The sequence below is a fragment of the Saccoglossus kowalevskii genome, chromosome 5 (genome assembly GCF_978046115.1).
Source record: "Saccoglossus kowalevskii chromosome 5, keSacKowa6.1, whole genome shotgun sequence".
NCBI lineage: Eukaryota > Metazoa > Hemichordata > Enteropneusta > Harrimaniidae > Saccoglossus > Saccoglossus kowalevskii.
The window spans coordinates 21,441,461-21,457,651 of NC_140645.1; the positions used below are offsets into that span (position 1 = coordinate 21,441,461).

Sequence of the window (16,191 nt, forward strand, 5' to 3'; positions counted from 1 at the left end):
AAATGTATGCCACCAATAACAACCGGTGTCCGGTAGCGGCAGCTGACAAAATTGCAGTGCACCCGGGTAATTGCCATCTGTTTCAAAAAACACGGGACAACGCAGGATTCGACGACGATATATGGTATTGTAATTCTCCACTATGGGTAAATAAATTACAGGAGATGATGAAGATAATTTCGAAAGCTACAGATTTGTGACGAGTGTTCACCAACCACTGTATTAGAGCGACGGCGTGCAAAGTCTTTCGGCCGGAGTTGAGACAAGGCATATCATGTACGTGTCACAAAAACGATGCGAAAATCCGATTTTACACCATCAAACTTACCCCAGAACAATGACAAAACTTGTCAGTCATACTGTCACAAAACTTTGGTTATACCAAAGGTATCCAGGTCAGATGTTGGAACTGAGGTCGCTGTGCCGGTCGCCGTACATGATACACCGCGTCCCGCCGCGTCTCAAATTTCGGTCGAACCAAGTACCGCTGAACGTCAAATATCCACAGTTACAAGTAGTATGTTGAGTCACAAAACCGGTTTATTTCACAACTGTACTTTCAATGGGCAAATTACAGTCCAAATTGTACAAAAACCGGAATGAAAACGTGGAAAATCCGTTGTTTAAATGACCCAAACTGTACACGACCCTGTATTTCAAATCGCGTTGTGCGTCAGTAAAAGGTCAGAAAGGTCATCCTTTGTTATGCTAATTTGTGTGTTTACGCTGCTCTATTCAACGTGGATATGTTTCATTTTTATGTGGAATAAAAATTAGTTTGTATTCAATTTGAACTGTGTTGCGCATGTAATTTTTGTATGCATTCAGCGTACAACTACATACTATTCTTATAAATATTCATGTTCAAGGGCCATAATCATGATCTTTTAGTAGATGAAAGTATTAGTAAACTCTTTTTTTACAAGTTTTATCGAATTGTCAATATACTGGTATAATATAATAGCAATAACCCCCGCCGAAGTTGGGTATACCACTTGATATTGCACAATTCACTCCATATATGCACTCGCCTGCGGCTCGTGCATATATGTCGTGAATTGTGCAATATCTCGTGGTATACCCGCCTTCGGCGGGGGTTATTGCTTAAATATATGCTGGTGATACTAGCCTGTTTTATTCATATGAAAATATTGGGATGATTGAGAGGGTAATAAACGAGGAGATTGCTCATGATGTTAGCAAGTGGTTTAAAGCCAACAAACTTTCTGTAAACATTTAAACAACTAACTATATGTTAATGGATACTGCCAGAAATACTAGATCAGATATTAATATTGGTGTAAAACTTGATTCAACTCCACTGGACCGGGTTCAACTTTCTTGGTGTCCGTATAGATGAAAACCTATCATGGAAGCAACACATTGACTTTATTCACTTTGTGTGTTCAAGAAACCTTGGTATTCTTAACAGAGTTAAACACTTCCTACCTGAGCACACATTTGTTTCATTATATTCAACTTTAATCTGAGGTATGGAATTTTAGCATGGGGTTCCACCATTAAAGTTTACTTAAACAGGTTATATCTTCTTCAAAAAAGTACTCAATATCTTTGATATGTACAAATACGAACTTGCCACTTCCATGTATAAATATGTAAATGATTTGCTATCCCCAGTCTCCCATGATATATTTACCAAGCACTCACAGTGCCATTTATATGACACAAGAAATATAATAAATTTAAGCTTCCTAAACTGAGCAAAAAGTTTTGTCAGAAAAGTATATTATTTTCAGGTCCACAACTTTGGGATGAAATTAAGAACACATTGAAAGACCTGTGCCGTATTGAGCGATTTAAAGCTGCATTTAAAACATTACTGTTAAACCAATACTCATTAATCAATCAATCAATGAATTGATTCATGCTGTTATAATATAAATTGTGTTATTCGCCACTATTATTAGTTTTGTATTACTTTATTTTCACAGGGGAATCTAGTTGATGGGGGCAATGTTGCTCTTTTTGATTTCCGGCACTCTGTATTTAGTGTGTTAAACTCATGTAAAGATGTATTATTTATTGTATCATTACGATTGGAAATAAATTACTTCACAAATTTACAGTATTCGTTTTATAAATTCCTGTGATCGATTTTCAAACACAGTGTTTAATCAGTTAATCTAGAGCACTCTCAATATTGACAATTGGAAATGATCCAATCTCACAACACACAATCTCACACAATGGTTTCACTTACATAACGTCTATGCGTCGTATTCATCGTTATCTAGTTCAGTAACATATATAGTAGATAACATTTTCCATGCAAACTTCACGTTATATTGAACATCATTCTGACAAACAGCTAAAATAAAAACCTCTATTATAATTTTTTTATACATTTCAATTTATTTAAACCTGTGTTTACATGTCAAATGAACGCCAAAGAACACCTCGACAGTCCAAACTATGCAATTGAAGGTACTTAATTAATTCTAATCTGTCTCAGCTTGTACCAAATTTTCAATGAAATTAGGATCATCAGAGTAAAATTCGCAGGTATAGATGGTATACTCATCATAACTGTGAGTCAAACAGATTTTATCACGCGTTGATGCTTTTACAGGAAGTGATCCTTTTAACTGTACTTGCTCGGCGATGACTAATGGGCAATCCTGTATGTAAAGACAAATATGTTTTAAGGAATCAGGAGGAAGAAGTGTTTATGTACACCATTTGCAAACACGTGCGACTATTTCCAATACATGTTTCTTTACAATACACGCAATTCAGTTACGATATAAATGGTTTATTTTATTAATATTATCATAGGAGTTTTCAGTTGTTTTAGTTGTTTTAGTTTATTGTGTTATTTTATATCCGAGAAAATAATGAGAGTAATTTAAGATGAAATGATACAATAGTCTGACTGTCACAACATCTCTATGGTTATATACAGTATGTTGATACATAAATAATCAGAGCAAGATACTCACCACAATTTTACAAACAAATTTAACCCACGTAGCTCCTAATAAATTGACTTCACATCGCTGACAATTGTCAGTTGGCATTGCTACAGTTCCCTTTAAAACAATGTATATACAACGGATTTTAGTTAAATATAAAACAGGATATGTTTATAAAAGGTTTGTCATTATGCAGTGTAAAATTCAATGAATTTTCCCTTCTTAGGAATTCATGCAATTCCATATGGCACTTGTCTAGTACCCAATATGTCCAAATATAATTCTGCAAATATACTGAGTATAGTAGTTAAGGTCGTATTATAGGGACGACCATGAGGGCGCTGTTCATATTGGGATGCGATGACGTCATACGGGGATGGATGACGTCACAATGGGATACGTGCATAGATGAGCATAAATAATGACGTCACAATATGAATTCGTGCATAAATTAGCATAAATGAGCGTCCATGGCCGTAAAGGGGTTCATTTTAATGAGAAAGACGTCACAATGGATATAGTGAATACATTTACATACATAAAATAGATTTGAATACGAGGTCATAACGAGGTCATCGTGAATACATTTGCATAAATTACCATCATTTTTTTTTTTTAATTATTTTTTTTTTTTTTTATTTAATTATTATTTTTTAATCGAATGTTTTTTTTTTAATTTTTAATTGCAGGGGCGTGGACGTCACGAAAGATTTTTCAGAATGTATCGTAGAGGGCGCTCACACACACACACACACACACACACACACACACTAATCAATACACGTCATTTTGAAAACTAACGGAGTTTATTACATTTATTGCACAAAAGAAGTAAACCAGAATGAAATGACATGGAGTATATATATATGGCATGGAGTTTTTTATTTTTTATTTTTTTTAACGTAACAAAAAAACATACGATGCGAGTAAGGAAAATAGTTGCGTAGTGTATAAATGTTTAGCGTGATTAAATATTTCTTAATACCACGAAAAATACTTAGATACATGTAAATGTGTGGCGTGGTTAAATTTATATTTAACGCCACGAAAAATACAAGTACATAAACGATTTGGTTAAAAATGAGTCACCTTGTAAAATTGCGGTCATAACCCGCTAAAATGCAAAGTATGCAAAATCGATTGATCGACCTACAGTTTGGTTTTCCAAAAAAAGGGCGGACTGTGCTACTATGAGTTAAAATATATGTTTACCTGATTGTTTCACAGAATAACTTTGACATACAGTTTGGTTTTCAAAAAAAATGGCGGATTATGCTACTATGAGTTAAAATATATATTTACCTGATCGTTTCACAGAATAACTTTGACATACATAATCATCACACGGAATGAGTTTACGCAGTAACGTAGCGATTTTCGTTTTCCCTTGGTGAAGAAGATCTACGCAACAAGTCATACAGAACGTATTGGCCACACATGGCTTGAAAGTATTCGATGATTGTAGATCCACCTACGAGAAATCTTTTAAATTCCGTGACATGACTACCGTACGAGTAAAAATAGTCATCGGTGTTTGAGCGATGTGTATTACTCCAAAGCACACTCGTGAATGCCAGTTTGAACTAAATCACACGATTAAGTTTAAGGCATAGGGGTTATTTATAACTCGCGCGTCAAAAGTGTTCCCAACGTGAAATAGACCTCCCACGTAGATGATAAACAACAAATGTTGGTGTATTTGTATATTTATGTTATCTAAAACATGAACACTCGCAAGCAGGGATATTGAATAGAGTTTCAAGTTTAAAGCGTCACCCATATGCATGAATTTCGACCTGCGTGTATTGAATCGCGCCTGGACATAACAAACATCGAGCAAACAAACCTAATCTCGTTTATGGCGATTAGTTGTATACTGTTCCGTTCGTGGCAGTGTGAATTACTACAGAGTTGAAATTCACGATGAATGAAAGTCGAAATACTCACATATTTCTAACATCAGTCACTTATAACAGGACTTGACATTCTGATGACCCCAGGCGCTATCAGTCAATTCACTTATTCTTATCGATTAGACTTTGCTAAAATGCTACCGTCCTTTTCGCCACATAACAAAAACACATGGCCCACAGCGGAGGGATTTGATCTCCCAAATAAATGAAATAAAACATGTACGTATGGATATTATCGAAGCGTTCAATCCCATCGTTTTTTTTCTTCAGATTTGATAATGTCAGACCCCCTGCCAAAATAATCTCGTAAACAAAATGACGCATTCCCCATGCCAATGTTACGATTATACTCCAAATTATACAATAAAAACTGGGTCAACTTGATTCAGTCAACATGAATCTGACTCAGGCAGTATGATGGTTCCAGTCCGTCACCAATTCACTTGTCTGAAAAGGCACACCCCAAGAGTGTATGACGCCTTGTCTCAATTCAGACCGAATCAAAGACTGTGCACGCCGTCGATCTATATTTGTGATCGGTGTAGATGAGAAACATTCCACCACTCTGATCGTTTCTATATCAACGGTAATTCAGTGTACCGCTCGAATGTAATGCATTAATCAATAGTTTATTTTTGAAGGTTTATTTTACAATGACTGGAAAACCGACCGAAATCGCGAAATTTTAGGATTCAATCTTTACTCAGACAACCATCAAAACTATTCAGTTCATTCTCTCTTCACTAATGAAATGGCAGTAATCAGCAAACTATCATTCATCGTTTTTTAAACATCATTTCGAAATACTAGAAGAGGCAAGAATGAACGTTACATTTGAATGGTCAAATGACAAGGGGCTGACCCCGCTCGAACGTGCAACAGAATGTATTAAATACATAAACCCATTTGAAAGACAGAGTCAACCTCAAAACATTGAGAGTCAGAGCCGATGCTTCAAACAGCGAGTTTCTCTTTAAATGGTTCAAAACCAAATTAAATGAAGCACTATGATTCGTCACAAATTACGCTGACATCCTTAGCAGCCTGGCAAAAGAAATCACTCAACTAACCTCATCACCAAATTCAAATTTCCACGATCAACAACAAAAAAGAAACATTATAGGCGATCTCCTGTTCGAGGTAACGAGCTTGGCTTGGCTACAAAGAGACAATTGTAGTTACTAGCTCGCCAAATTGACCACTTTGAAACGAGACATTTAGGCGATCATCATCATCAAGACATCGACTCAGATACTGTACGCCTCGGCAAAACAGCCAATTGACGAATTCGTAGACTCAAATTCCAACAAGAACAATCCTGACATAATACTTAAACTACGTTCCTTGCAAGAACGTGTAGACGTCAACACAGCATTTCTGGAGACCCACGAGATGAAGGACACAATTTAAGTATATCTGTTAATTATTGTTGATAGAACACATTTTATGAATGAATTGGTTTTCCGATTTGAAAAACATTGAGTACGTATTCATGCGTCAATTAATAATGTTCAACAGATTGAATTTGTGTCTCACCCAAAAAAAAATTAGAACAGCATTACTAGACATCTCCATATTTCTAAGACAAAATTAACCAAATTTTGAAATTATACATATTGTAATACCAAACTTGCTATTTTTACCATCAAACTACTAAATCACTGTACGTATAATTACGTATACCATTGACAAATTCAGACTCCGCTTATACATTATTCTCGATTATGTCTTTACCAATCATTACTCCGCTCATCATTCACGATTCGATTGACCACGTTCTGAATAATTTGTACATACAGATAAACTGATTTTTGCAATATACATGTACTTCTTGTTTTCAATACAAAACTTACTGCTTATTTGATCCCTCAATCAAAAGCTGTTTTACTTGGGATTGACGTTTCCACGTTTCCACGTTGAACTGATGTGACGACATGTCGGTCATCAACGTTTTTCAGAAAGGGTGACTGTCGAAAAGTAGGACACCACTAATTTAAAATAAACAGTTATATTGGAGAGAATGAGATGAAATGTTATTATTATCATTGTAGATTCAATAAGAAAACTGGAAGCGGGTCAAGAAATCGTAAATGATTCATATTATAGAAATGGTGCGTAGTTCGTTCTTTGACGGTAAACACGTACGCATTGCATACAGAGTATTTTCAATGGCGAACATCGACCAGTAATAATGCCATACACTTTGTATGCTAATTCATGTTTAATAAAATGCGCTAAGTTTTGATTATTGCCAAGATGTACAGGGAGCACTCGCTTATCCATTAGGCAGATTCCATTAAACAATTATAATATCCTGACCATATTGTTTACACTCTCGTAAATCGACTGTTTGACGTGACTGGGGCACCGGTGGACGAGGAATGCGTGCGTGCACGTTAAATTTCGTCAACACTTTCATTGATAATAGTATGATTTGCAATATGGCATAATATCATTCGACGATTCTCAGAATACTGTATGTATGTATGCACGTTGTAGTTCGAATGATTAGATATTTGTTTTATTTTGCCATTTTTGTCGATTCTTTCATTATGAACAGTGTTGGCTTGCTCTCGAAATAAATACTTTTACACCGATGTTACCGTTTGTAATGTTTATAGTGTGTACGTGAAAGATATTCGCCTTTGAAATAATAATTGAAGACACAACTATATAGTCTTCAAATCAGCTGGGTGTTATTATTGAAGTAACGCATGAGGCGTAATATTGTTGTAATGTGGATCTGATCGCGTTTCATAACTCCTGTACTGAATAATGCCATGAATCAAATTGTGCTAACAACATGGTAAACACGGGTCAGCAATAAGTAGCTATTTTATCGGCGAGGAGAGATCTGCTTCTTGATTGCGATTATGATTATGTCTAATATAATGTATAATAATCTATTACTCTACGTACACAACTTGATGCGGGCTTTTCAATTCAACTCACTGCGGCCGTACACAACATGGCTAGTTCCCCCTTCGAAAGAGTGCGTGCGTGGGTTGCGTTAGCAACACAATCTGTGACCACTGAGCTTGTCAAATATTTACAAAGCACGATGTGATAACTGAGGTGGTAAACTGACCATGATGTCAATATTCAACCACTTAATTTGCACAATAATAATTAAAATTGAAACCGTATTCAAGCGCGGGATCTTGGTTGGAAATACAACGAAGTAACAAACAACCAGCAAAGTGTAACAATAATAAAATCACAAAAATCACAAAAAAAATATGTGGTGGTTGGTTTAGGAATTTGGCATTTTAGGAGTTTTTTTTCTTATCGTGCCCTGAAACAGATGTGGACAAATGTTCTTAGCTCAATGATTGTTTTGTCATTTTAACTTTTTAGTATACCTGTTAAGTGTTCATCATCTGTCCTAAAGTTGATTTTATTGTATTTAATATTTTAATCATGATTTTTTTCGTTCCTCCATGTATAGATTACAATTGAGAAGTTTTTTTCGTTCTCAATTTTCTAGTTGTCACAAACTGGGCAAATTTAGTCTTCAGCTATAAAGTTATTATATCTAGCCCTTTCGATTTGGAGGGGGGTATGAGCCCTTATTCCGACTAGCACAGCACTATGATTTAGATTTTTGATTGTGGTGAGATATTTTTCATATGCGAATTCTGTTTTAATTTTTCTGTAGGTTCGTAACTTGTTTTTATGATTTGTACTTTTATTTGCATCATGTAATGTTTCTGTGCTATGGATTTCAAAGGGTTGTTCGAATTACCTGTCAATGTTTCAATGATTTTCTTTTTTGTCATCCTGAGATTTATGTGTATTCCAAAATATTTTTTTTCCATAGTCAAATTGTCTAAAACCTGATTCAGGTCTTTTACAAGGATATTTTCTCAACTCTTGCAGGCTTGCCAAATTTCTTGGTTTGCTATTTACTTTGATTCATGTCTTTTACCCAGTTGTTTTTTGCCATAAAACGGAATAACTTTATAGCTGAAGACTAAATTGGCCCAGTTTGTGACAACTAGAAAATTGAGAACGAAAAAAACTTCTCAATTGTAATCTATACATGGAGGAACAAAAAAAATCATGATTAAAATATTAAATACAATAAAATCAACTTTAGAACGGACGATGAACACCTAACAGTTACACTAAGAAGTTAAAATGACAAAATAAACATTGAGCTAGGAAAATTCGTCTACATCTGTTTCAGGTTACGACAAGAAAAAAACTAAAATACCAGATGCCTAAACCAACCACAACATAATTTTGTTTTTCTTTACATTCAAATGTTTGTGATTTTATTATTGTTACAATTTGCTTATTTTTGTTACTTTATTGTATATAACCTTATAGCTGAAGACTGAATTTGCTCAGTTTGTGACAACTAGAAAATTGAGAACGAAAAACAATATCTTCTCAATTGTAATCTATACAAGAAGAAAAGAAACAAAAAACATTCATGATCAAAATATTAAATACAATAAAATCAACTTTAGGACAGATGATGAACACTTAACAGGTATACTAAAAAGTTAAAATGACAAAACAATCATTGAGCTAAGAACATTCGTCCACATCTTTTTCAGGGCACGATAAGAAAAAAAACTCCTAAAATGCCAAATTCCTAAACCAACCACCACATTTTTTTTTTTTGATTTTTGTGATTTTATTATTGTTACACTTTGCTGGTTGTTTGTTACTTCGTTGTATTTCCAACCAAGATCCCGCGCTTGAATACGGTTTCAATTTTAATTATTATTGTGCAAATTAAGTGGTTGAATATTGACATCATGGTCAGTTTACCACCTCAGTTATCACATAGTGCTTTGTAAATATTTGACAAGCTCAGTGGTCACAGATTGTGTTGCTAACGCAACACACGCACGCACTCTTTCGAAGGGGGAACTAGCCATGTTGTGTACGGCCGCAGTGAGTTGAATTGAAAAGCCCGCATCAAGTTGTGTACGTAGAGTAATAGATTATTATACATTATATTAGACATAATCATAATCGCAATCAAGAAGCAGATCTTTCCTCGCCGATAAAATAGCTACTTATTGCTGACCCGTGTTTACCATGTTGTTAGCACAATTTGATTCATGGCATTATTCAATACAGGAATTATGAAACGCGATCAGACCCCCATTACAACAATATTACGCCTCATGCGTTACTTCAATAATAACACCCAGCTGATTTGAAGACTATATAGTTGTGTCTTCAATTATTATTTCAAAGGCGAATATCTTTCACGTACACACTATAAACATTACAAACGGTAACATCGGTGTAAAAGTATTTATTTCGAGAGCAAGCCAACACTGTTCATAATGAAAGAATCGACAAAAATGGCAAAATAAAACAAATATCTAATCATTAGAACTACAACGTGCATACATACATACATACATACATACAATATTCTGAGAATTGTCGAATGATATTATTCCATATTGCAAATGATACTATTATCAAAGAAAGTGTTGACGAAATGTAACGTGCACGCACGCATTCCTCGTCCACCGGTGCCCCAGTCACGTCAAACAGTCGATTTACGAGAGTGTAAACAATACGGTCAGGATATTATAATTGTATAATGGAATCTGCCTAATGGATAAGCGAGTGCTCCCTGTATATCTTGGCAATAATCAAAACTTAGCGCATTTTATTAAACATGAATTAGCATACAAAGTGTATGGCATTATTACTGGTCGATGTTCGCCATTGAAAATACTCTGTATGCAATGCGTACGTGTTTACCCTCAAAGAACGAACTACGCACCATCTCTATAATATGAACCATTTACGATTTCTTGACCCGCTTCCAGTTTGCATATTGAATCTACAATGATAATAATAACATTTCATCTCATTCTCTCCAATATAACTGTTTATTTTAAATTAGTGGTGTCCTACTTTTCGACAGTCACCCTTTCTGAAAAACGTTGATGACCGACATGTCGTCACATCAGTTCAACGTGGAAACGTGGAAACGTCAATCCCAAGTAAAACAGCTTTTGATTGAGGGATCAAATAAGCAGTAAGTTTTGTATTGAAAACAAGAAGTACATGTATATCGCAAAAATCAGTTTATCTGTATGTACAAATTATTCAGAACGTGGTCAATCGAATCGTGAATGATGAGCGGAGTAATGATTGGTAAAGACATAATCGAGTATAATTTATAAGCGGAGTCTGAATTTGTCAATGGTATACGTAATTATACGTACAGTGATTCAGTAGTTTGATGGTAAAAATAGCAAGTTTGGTATTAAAATATGTATAATTTTAAAATTTGGTTAATTTTGTCTTAGAAATATGGAGATGTCTAGTAATGCTGTTCTAATATTTTTTTGGGTGAGACACAAATTCAATGGGTTGAACATTATTAATTGACGCATGAATACGTACTCAATGTTTTTCAAATCGGAAAACCAATTCATTCATAAAATGTGTTCTATCAACAGTAATTAACAGATATACTAAAATTGTGTCCTTCATCTCGTGGGTCTCCAGAAATGTTGTGTTGACGTCTACACGTTCTTGCAAGGAACGTAGTTTAAGTATTATGTCAGGATTGTTCTTGTTGGAATTTGAGTCTACGAATTCGTCAATTCGCTGTTTTGCCGAGGCGTACAGTATCTGAGCCGATGTCTTGATGATGATGATCGCCTAAATGTCTCATTTCAAAGTGGTGAAGTTGGCGAGCTAGTAACTACAATTGTCTCTTTGTAGCCAAGCCAAGCTCGTTACCTCGAACAGGAGATCGCCTATAATGTTTCTTTTTTGTCGTTGATCGTGGAAATTTGAATCTGGTGATGAGGTTAGTTGAGTGATTTCTTTTGCCAGGCTGCTAAGGATGTCAGCGTAATTGGTGACGAATCATAGTGCTTCATTTAATTTGGTTTTGAACCATTTAAAGAGAAACTCGCTGTTTGAAGCATCGGCTATGGCTCTCAATGTTTTGAGGTTGACTCTGTCTTTCAAATGGGTCTATGTATTTAATACATTCTGTTGCACGTTCGAGCGGGGTCAGCCCCTTGTCATTTGACCATTCAAATGTAACGTTCGTTCTTGCCTCTTCTAGTATTTCGAAATCGTGGATACACGAAATGATGTTTAAAAAACGATGAATGATAGTTTGCTGATTACTGCCATTTCATTAGTGAAGAGAGAATGAACTGAATAGTTTGGATGGTTGTCTGAGTAAAGATTGAATCCTAAAATTTCGCGATTTCGGACGGTTTTCCAGTCATTGTAAAATAAACCTTCAAAAATAAACTATTGATTGATGCATTACATTCGAGCGGTACACTGAATTACCGATGATATAGAAACGATCAGAGTGGTGGAATGTTTCTCATCTACACCGATCACAAATATAGATCGACGGCGTGCACAGTCTTTGATTCGGTCTGAATTGAGACAAGGCGTCATACACTCTTGGGGTGTGCCTTTTCAGACAAGTGAATTGGTGACGGACTGGAACCATCATACTGCCTGGGTCAGATTCATGTTGACTGAATCAAGTTGACCCAGTTTTTATTGTATAATTTGGAGTATAATCGTAACATTGGCATGGGGAACGCGTCATTTTATTTACGAGATTATTTTGGCAGGGGGTCTGACGTTATCAAATCTGAAGAAAAAAATGATGGGATTGAACGCTTCGATAATATCCATACATACGTGTTTTATTTCATTTATTTGGGAGATCAAATCCCTCGCTGTGGGCCAACACAGCGTGCCTGGGGTCAACAGAATGTCAAGTCCTGTTATAAGTGACTGATGTTAGAAATATGTGAGTATTTCGACTTTCATTCATGGTGAATTTCAACTCTGTAGTAATTCACACTGCTACGAACTGAGCAGTATACAACTAATCGCAATAAACGAGATTAGGTTTGTTTGCTCGATGTTTGTTATGTCCAGGCGCGATTCAATACACGCAGGTCGAAATTCATGCATATGGGTGACGCTTTAAACTTGAAACTCTATTCAATATCCCTGCTTGCGAGTGTTCATGTTTTAGATAACATAAATATACAAATACACCAACATCTGTTGTTTATCATCTACGTGGGAGGTCTATTTCACGTTGGGAACACTTGTGACGAGCGAGTTATAAATAACTCCTATGCCTTAAACTTAATCGAGTGATTTATTTCAAACTGGCATTCACGAGTGTGCTTTGGAGTAATACACATCGCTCAAACACCAATGACTATTTTTACTCGTACGGTAGTCATGTCATGGAATTTAAAAGATTTCTCGTACGCAGATCTACAATCATCGAATACTTTCAAGCCATGTGTGGCCAATACGTTCTGTATGACTTGCTGCGTAGATCTTCTTCACCAAGGGAAAACGAAAATCGCTACGTTACAGCGTAAACTCATTCCGTGTGATGATTATGTATGTCAAAGTTATTCTGTGAAACGATCAGGTAAATATATATTTCAACTCATAGTAGCATAGTCCGCCATTTTTTTGAAAACCAAACTGTACGTCGATCAATCGATTTTGCATACTTTGCATTTTAGCGGTTTATGACTGCAATTTTACGAGGTGACTCATAATTTCCAATACATAACCCTCTTTATGTAACTATCGGTTTTTAATATTATTCTCTCTCTCTCTTTTTCTTCTATGACAGATGAGCGATTCTGATTAGAGGGATGGAATAAGAAAAAAAAGTGTACAGACTGCTTGCCTCATTGAAAGGAAGTAAGAAATGTAAAAAATAAACAACATATGTATATATAGAATGAATTATTATTTATTTTTCACTGTTTACTATTATTGACGCTTCTCTTTTCTGTGTTTTAATCGAATCGTTTATGTACTCATATTTTTTCGTGCCGTTAAAAATAATTTACTCGAAAAAAAAAGCAAATATGTAAAAAATATAAACAATGAACAACATATGTATATATAGAATTAATTATTTTTGATTGTTCACTGTTGACTTTTTACCGAATCGTTTATGTACTCGTATTTTTCGTGGCGTTAAATATAAATTTAACCACGCCACACATTTACATGTATCTACGTATTTTTCAAGGTATTAAGAAAATATGTGTGTGTGTGTGTGTGTGTGTGTGTGTGTGTGTGTGTGTGTGTGTGTGTGTGTGTGTGTGTGTGTGTGTGTGTGTGTGTGTGTGTGTGTGTGTGTGTGTGTGTGTGTGTGTGTGTGTGTGTGTGTGTGTGTGTGTGTGTGTGTGTGTGTGTGTGTGTGTGTGTGTGTGTGTGTGTGTGTGTGTGTGTGTGTGTGTGTGTGTGTGTGTGTGTGTGTGTGTGTGTGTGTGTGTGTGTGTGTGTGTGTGTGTGTGTGTGTGTGTGTGTGTGTGTGTGTGTGTGTGTGTGCGTGTGTGTGTGCGTGTGTGTGTGTGTGCGCCATCTACAATACATTCTGAAAAATCTTTTGTGACGTCCAATTAAAAATTAAAAAAAAACATTCAATTAAAAAATAATTAAATAGAAAAAAAAATATTTAAAAAAAATGATGGTAATTTATGCAAATGTATTCACGATGACCTCGTTACGACCTCGTATTCAAATCTATTTTATGTATGTAAATGTATTCACAATATCCATTGTGACGTCATTCTCATTACAATGAACCCCTTTACGGCCATGGACGCTCAATTATGCTAATTTATGCACGAATTCATATTGTGACGTCATTATTTATGCTCATCTATGCACGTATCCCATTGTGACGTCATCGCATCCCAATATGAACAGCGCCCTCATGGTCGTCCCTATAATACGACCTTAACTACTGAGTATGAACTATTGCTTTATTAAATAAGATCAAAACAGGCAGGCCAGAAATCAGCATCGCACACAAACGCACATATTGTGATATTAAAATATGACCATTTACAGTAATATCTCACGAAACATACTATTTGTTAGTTGTGTCAAACATCAATAATGTTTCACTTTAGTTGAAAAATTTAAGTCATTGATTGCGTGCTAAAAATCGGACATAAAAATACAATATAACATACTATATCACCCTTATCAATGGCGTCGATTCGTGATGCGAGTATTCCGTTAAACATATAGTGACGTGTACCAGGTATGAATGCTGAATTCCCAAAATAAATTCCTTTGTGCAACAGAACAACTTTCTCCTCAATTATATGTTCAATATCTGCAATGTGGAGTGGGCAGGTAAACTCTTCAGTGCATGTACCATGCCACACTGCATTTTCATACATGACACTATTACAGTTCAAGCAAGTGCCATTAGCAGGGTTTCCAGGGTGATGTTGAGCATTTGAGGTGACTGCCATCATGAACAAAACCAAAAATGAGGTTGACACAAACATAGTTCCTGAGAATAAATAAATATGTATATTACTATATGGCACAATAACTACGGGACAAAGAATGACGCCAATTCAACATAAACAAACTCGGGGTGCTGACAGACGTAATAAATATATATGTAGTCGAGGAATACTTGGACTGAAAGAGCTTATTTTGACCTCTTGCATCAAATATTTATGTCGGGAATTTTTATGTATCCTGCATTGACAATGTTGCTCATTGGTGGTTAAACCAATCATAGCTAGTACTTCAGATCACGTGATCTATGTATTGGTATTGACACGCTTATTCAACTTTGGTCTGTGGAGGGGGAAAACATAATTATATAGCAACCAGCATGCATACTTCTTTTACCAAATGTTTCTGATCGGCACTACCTCGCGATCTAGTGTAACAAAATTGCATGTAAGTTGTTTTTGTAACAGAAACACATGCATTTATAATAACAATTGTAGCTAATAACACTTTTGTGGGAAAACTAGCATGGGCATGTGAAGCCGACTTTTATTGAATGAACAGAAACTGACAGGTATAGTAACAAGGCGGCTGAAAGTCAAATGTCAAGCGCGCTGGTGGAAATTTTGCACCTCAAGTACAAGTCACTTATATCACTTTTGAGGTGATGGATGGTCTGCTAGAGCTAGTGTGAAAATAATTGTACTGCACTGTTTCATTACGGTTGCAACTAAAGCATTTGAAAATTGCATTGGTGTTTTAATGCTGTTGTAAACTGCTGTCGTGGTAGAACACCTGTCGGAGATTTGAATGAGAACAAATCATTTGGTGGAAGCAAGTACAGTTTAGTCCTTTTAAATGTCAGCCTTTTGCTATTTTGAAGAAACATTGAACATAGTGGATTACAGAGATCTGATACGTATAAGTATATAGTTCCAAATAATCTCCTCGATTTATTTTGGACAATATTGAAGGTTTGAACGTGTTCAGTTGCATTGATTCCGGTATTTGAAGGACGAGTTTGATAAAGCATGAGATAGTGACTCTTGGGAGACCTGTAAAATTAGTAC

The 16,191-nt window shown here is 35.5% G+C and overlaps 1 protein-coding gene across 1 annotated transcript; it reads right to left on the bottom strand.

The window, feature by feature from the left end:
• Positions 1-2,347: 2,347 nt before the first annotated feature.
• LOC144356738 (uncharacterized) lies at positions 2,348-15,164 on the bottom strand. Its single transcript, XM_085499623.1, has 3 exons — positions 14,842-15,164; positions 2,961-3,050; positions 2,348-2,639 (listed from the first exon to the last, which is right to left on the bottom strand). Exons 1-3 carry the CDS (start codon positions 15,130-15,132, stop codon positions 2,460-2,462), a joined length of 561 nt encoding a protein of 186 aa, XP_085355749.1. The 5' UTR covers positions 15,133-15,164; the 3' UTR covers positions 2,348-2,459.
• Between the last annotated feature and the right edge of the window lie 1,027 nt (positions 15,165-16,191).

Excerpts from the sequence above, each read along its gene's own strand:
- LOC144356738 (XM_085499623.1), bottom strand. The coding sequence starts at position 15,132 with ATGATGGCAGTCACCTCAAATGCTCAACATCACCCTGGAAACCCTGCT. Across the intron at positions 3,051-14,841 it reads CCATTGATAAGGGTGATATA|GGAACTGTAGCAATGCCAAC; the intron begins GTATGTTATATT and ends ATTGTTTTAAAG. Across the intron at positions 2,640-2,960 it reads AATTTGTTTGTAAAATTGTG|GATTGCCCATTAGTCATCGC; the intron begins GTGAGTATCTTG and ends CTTTACATACAG.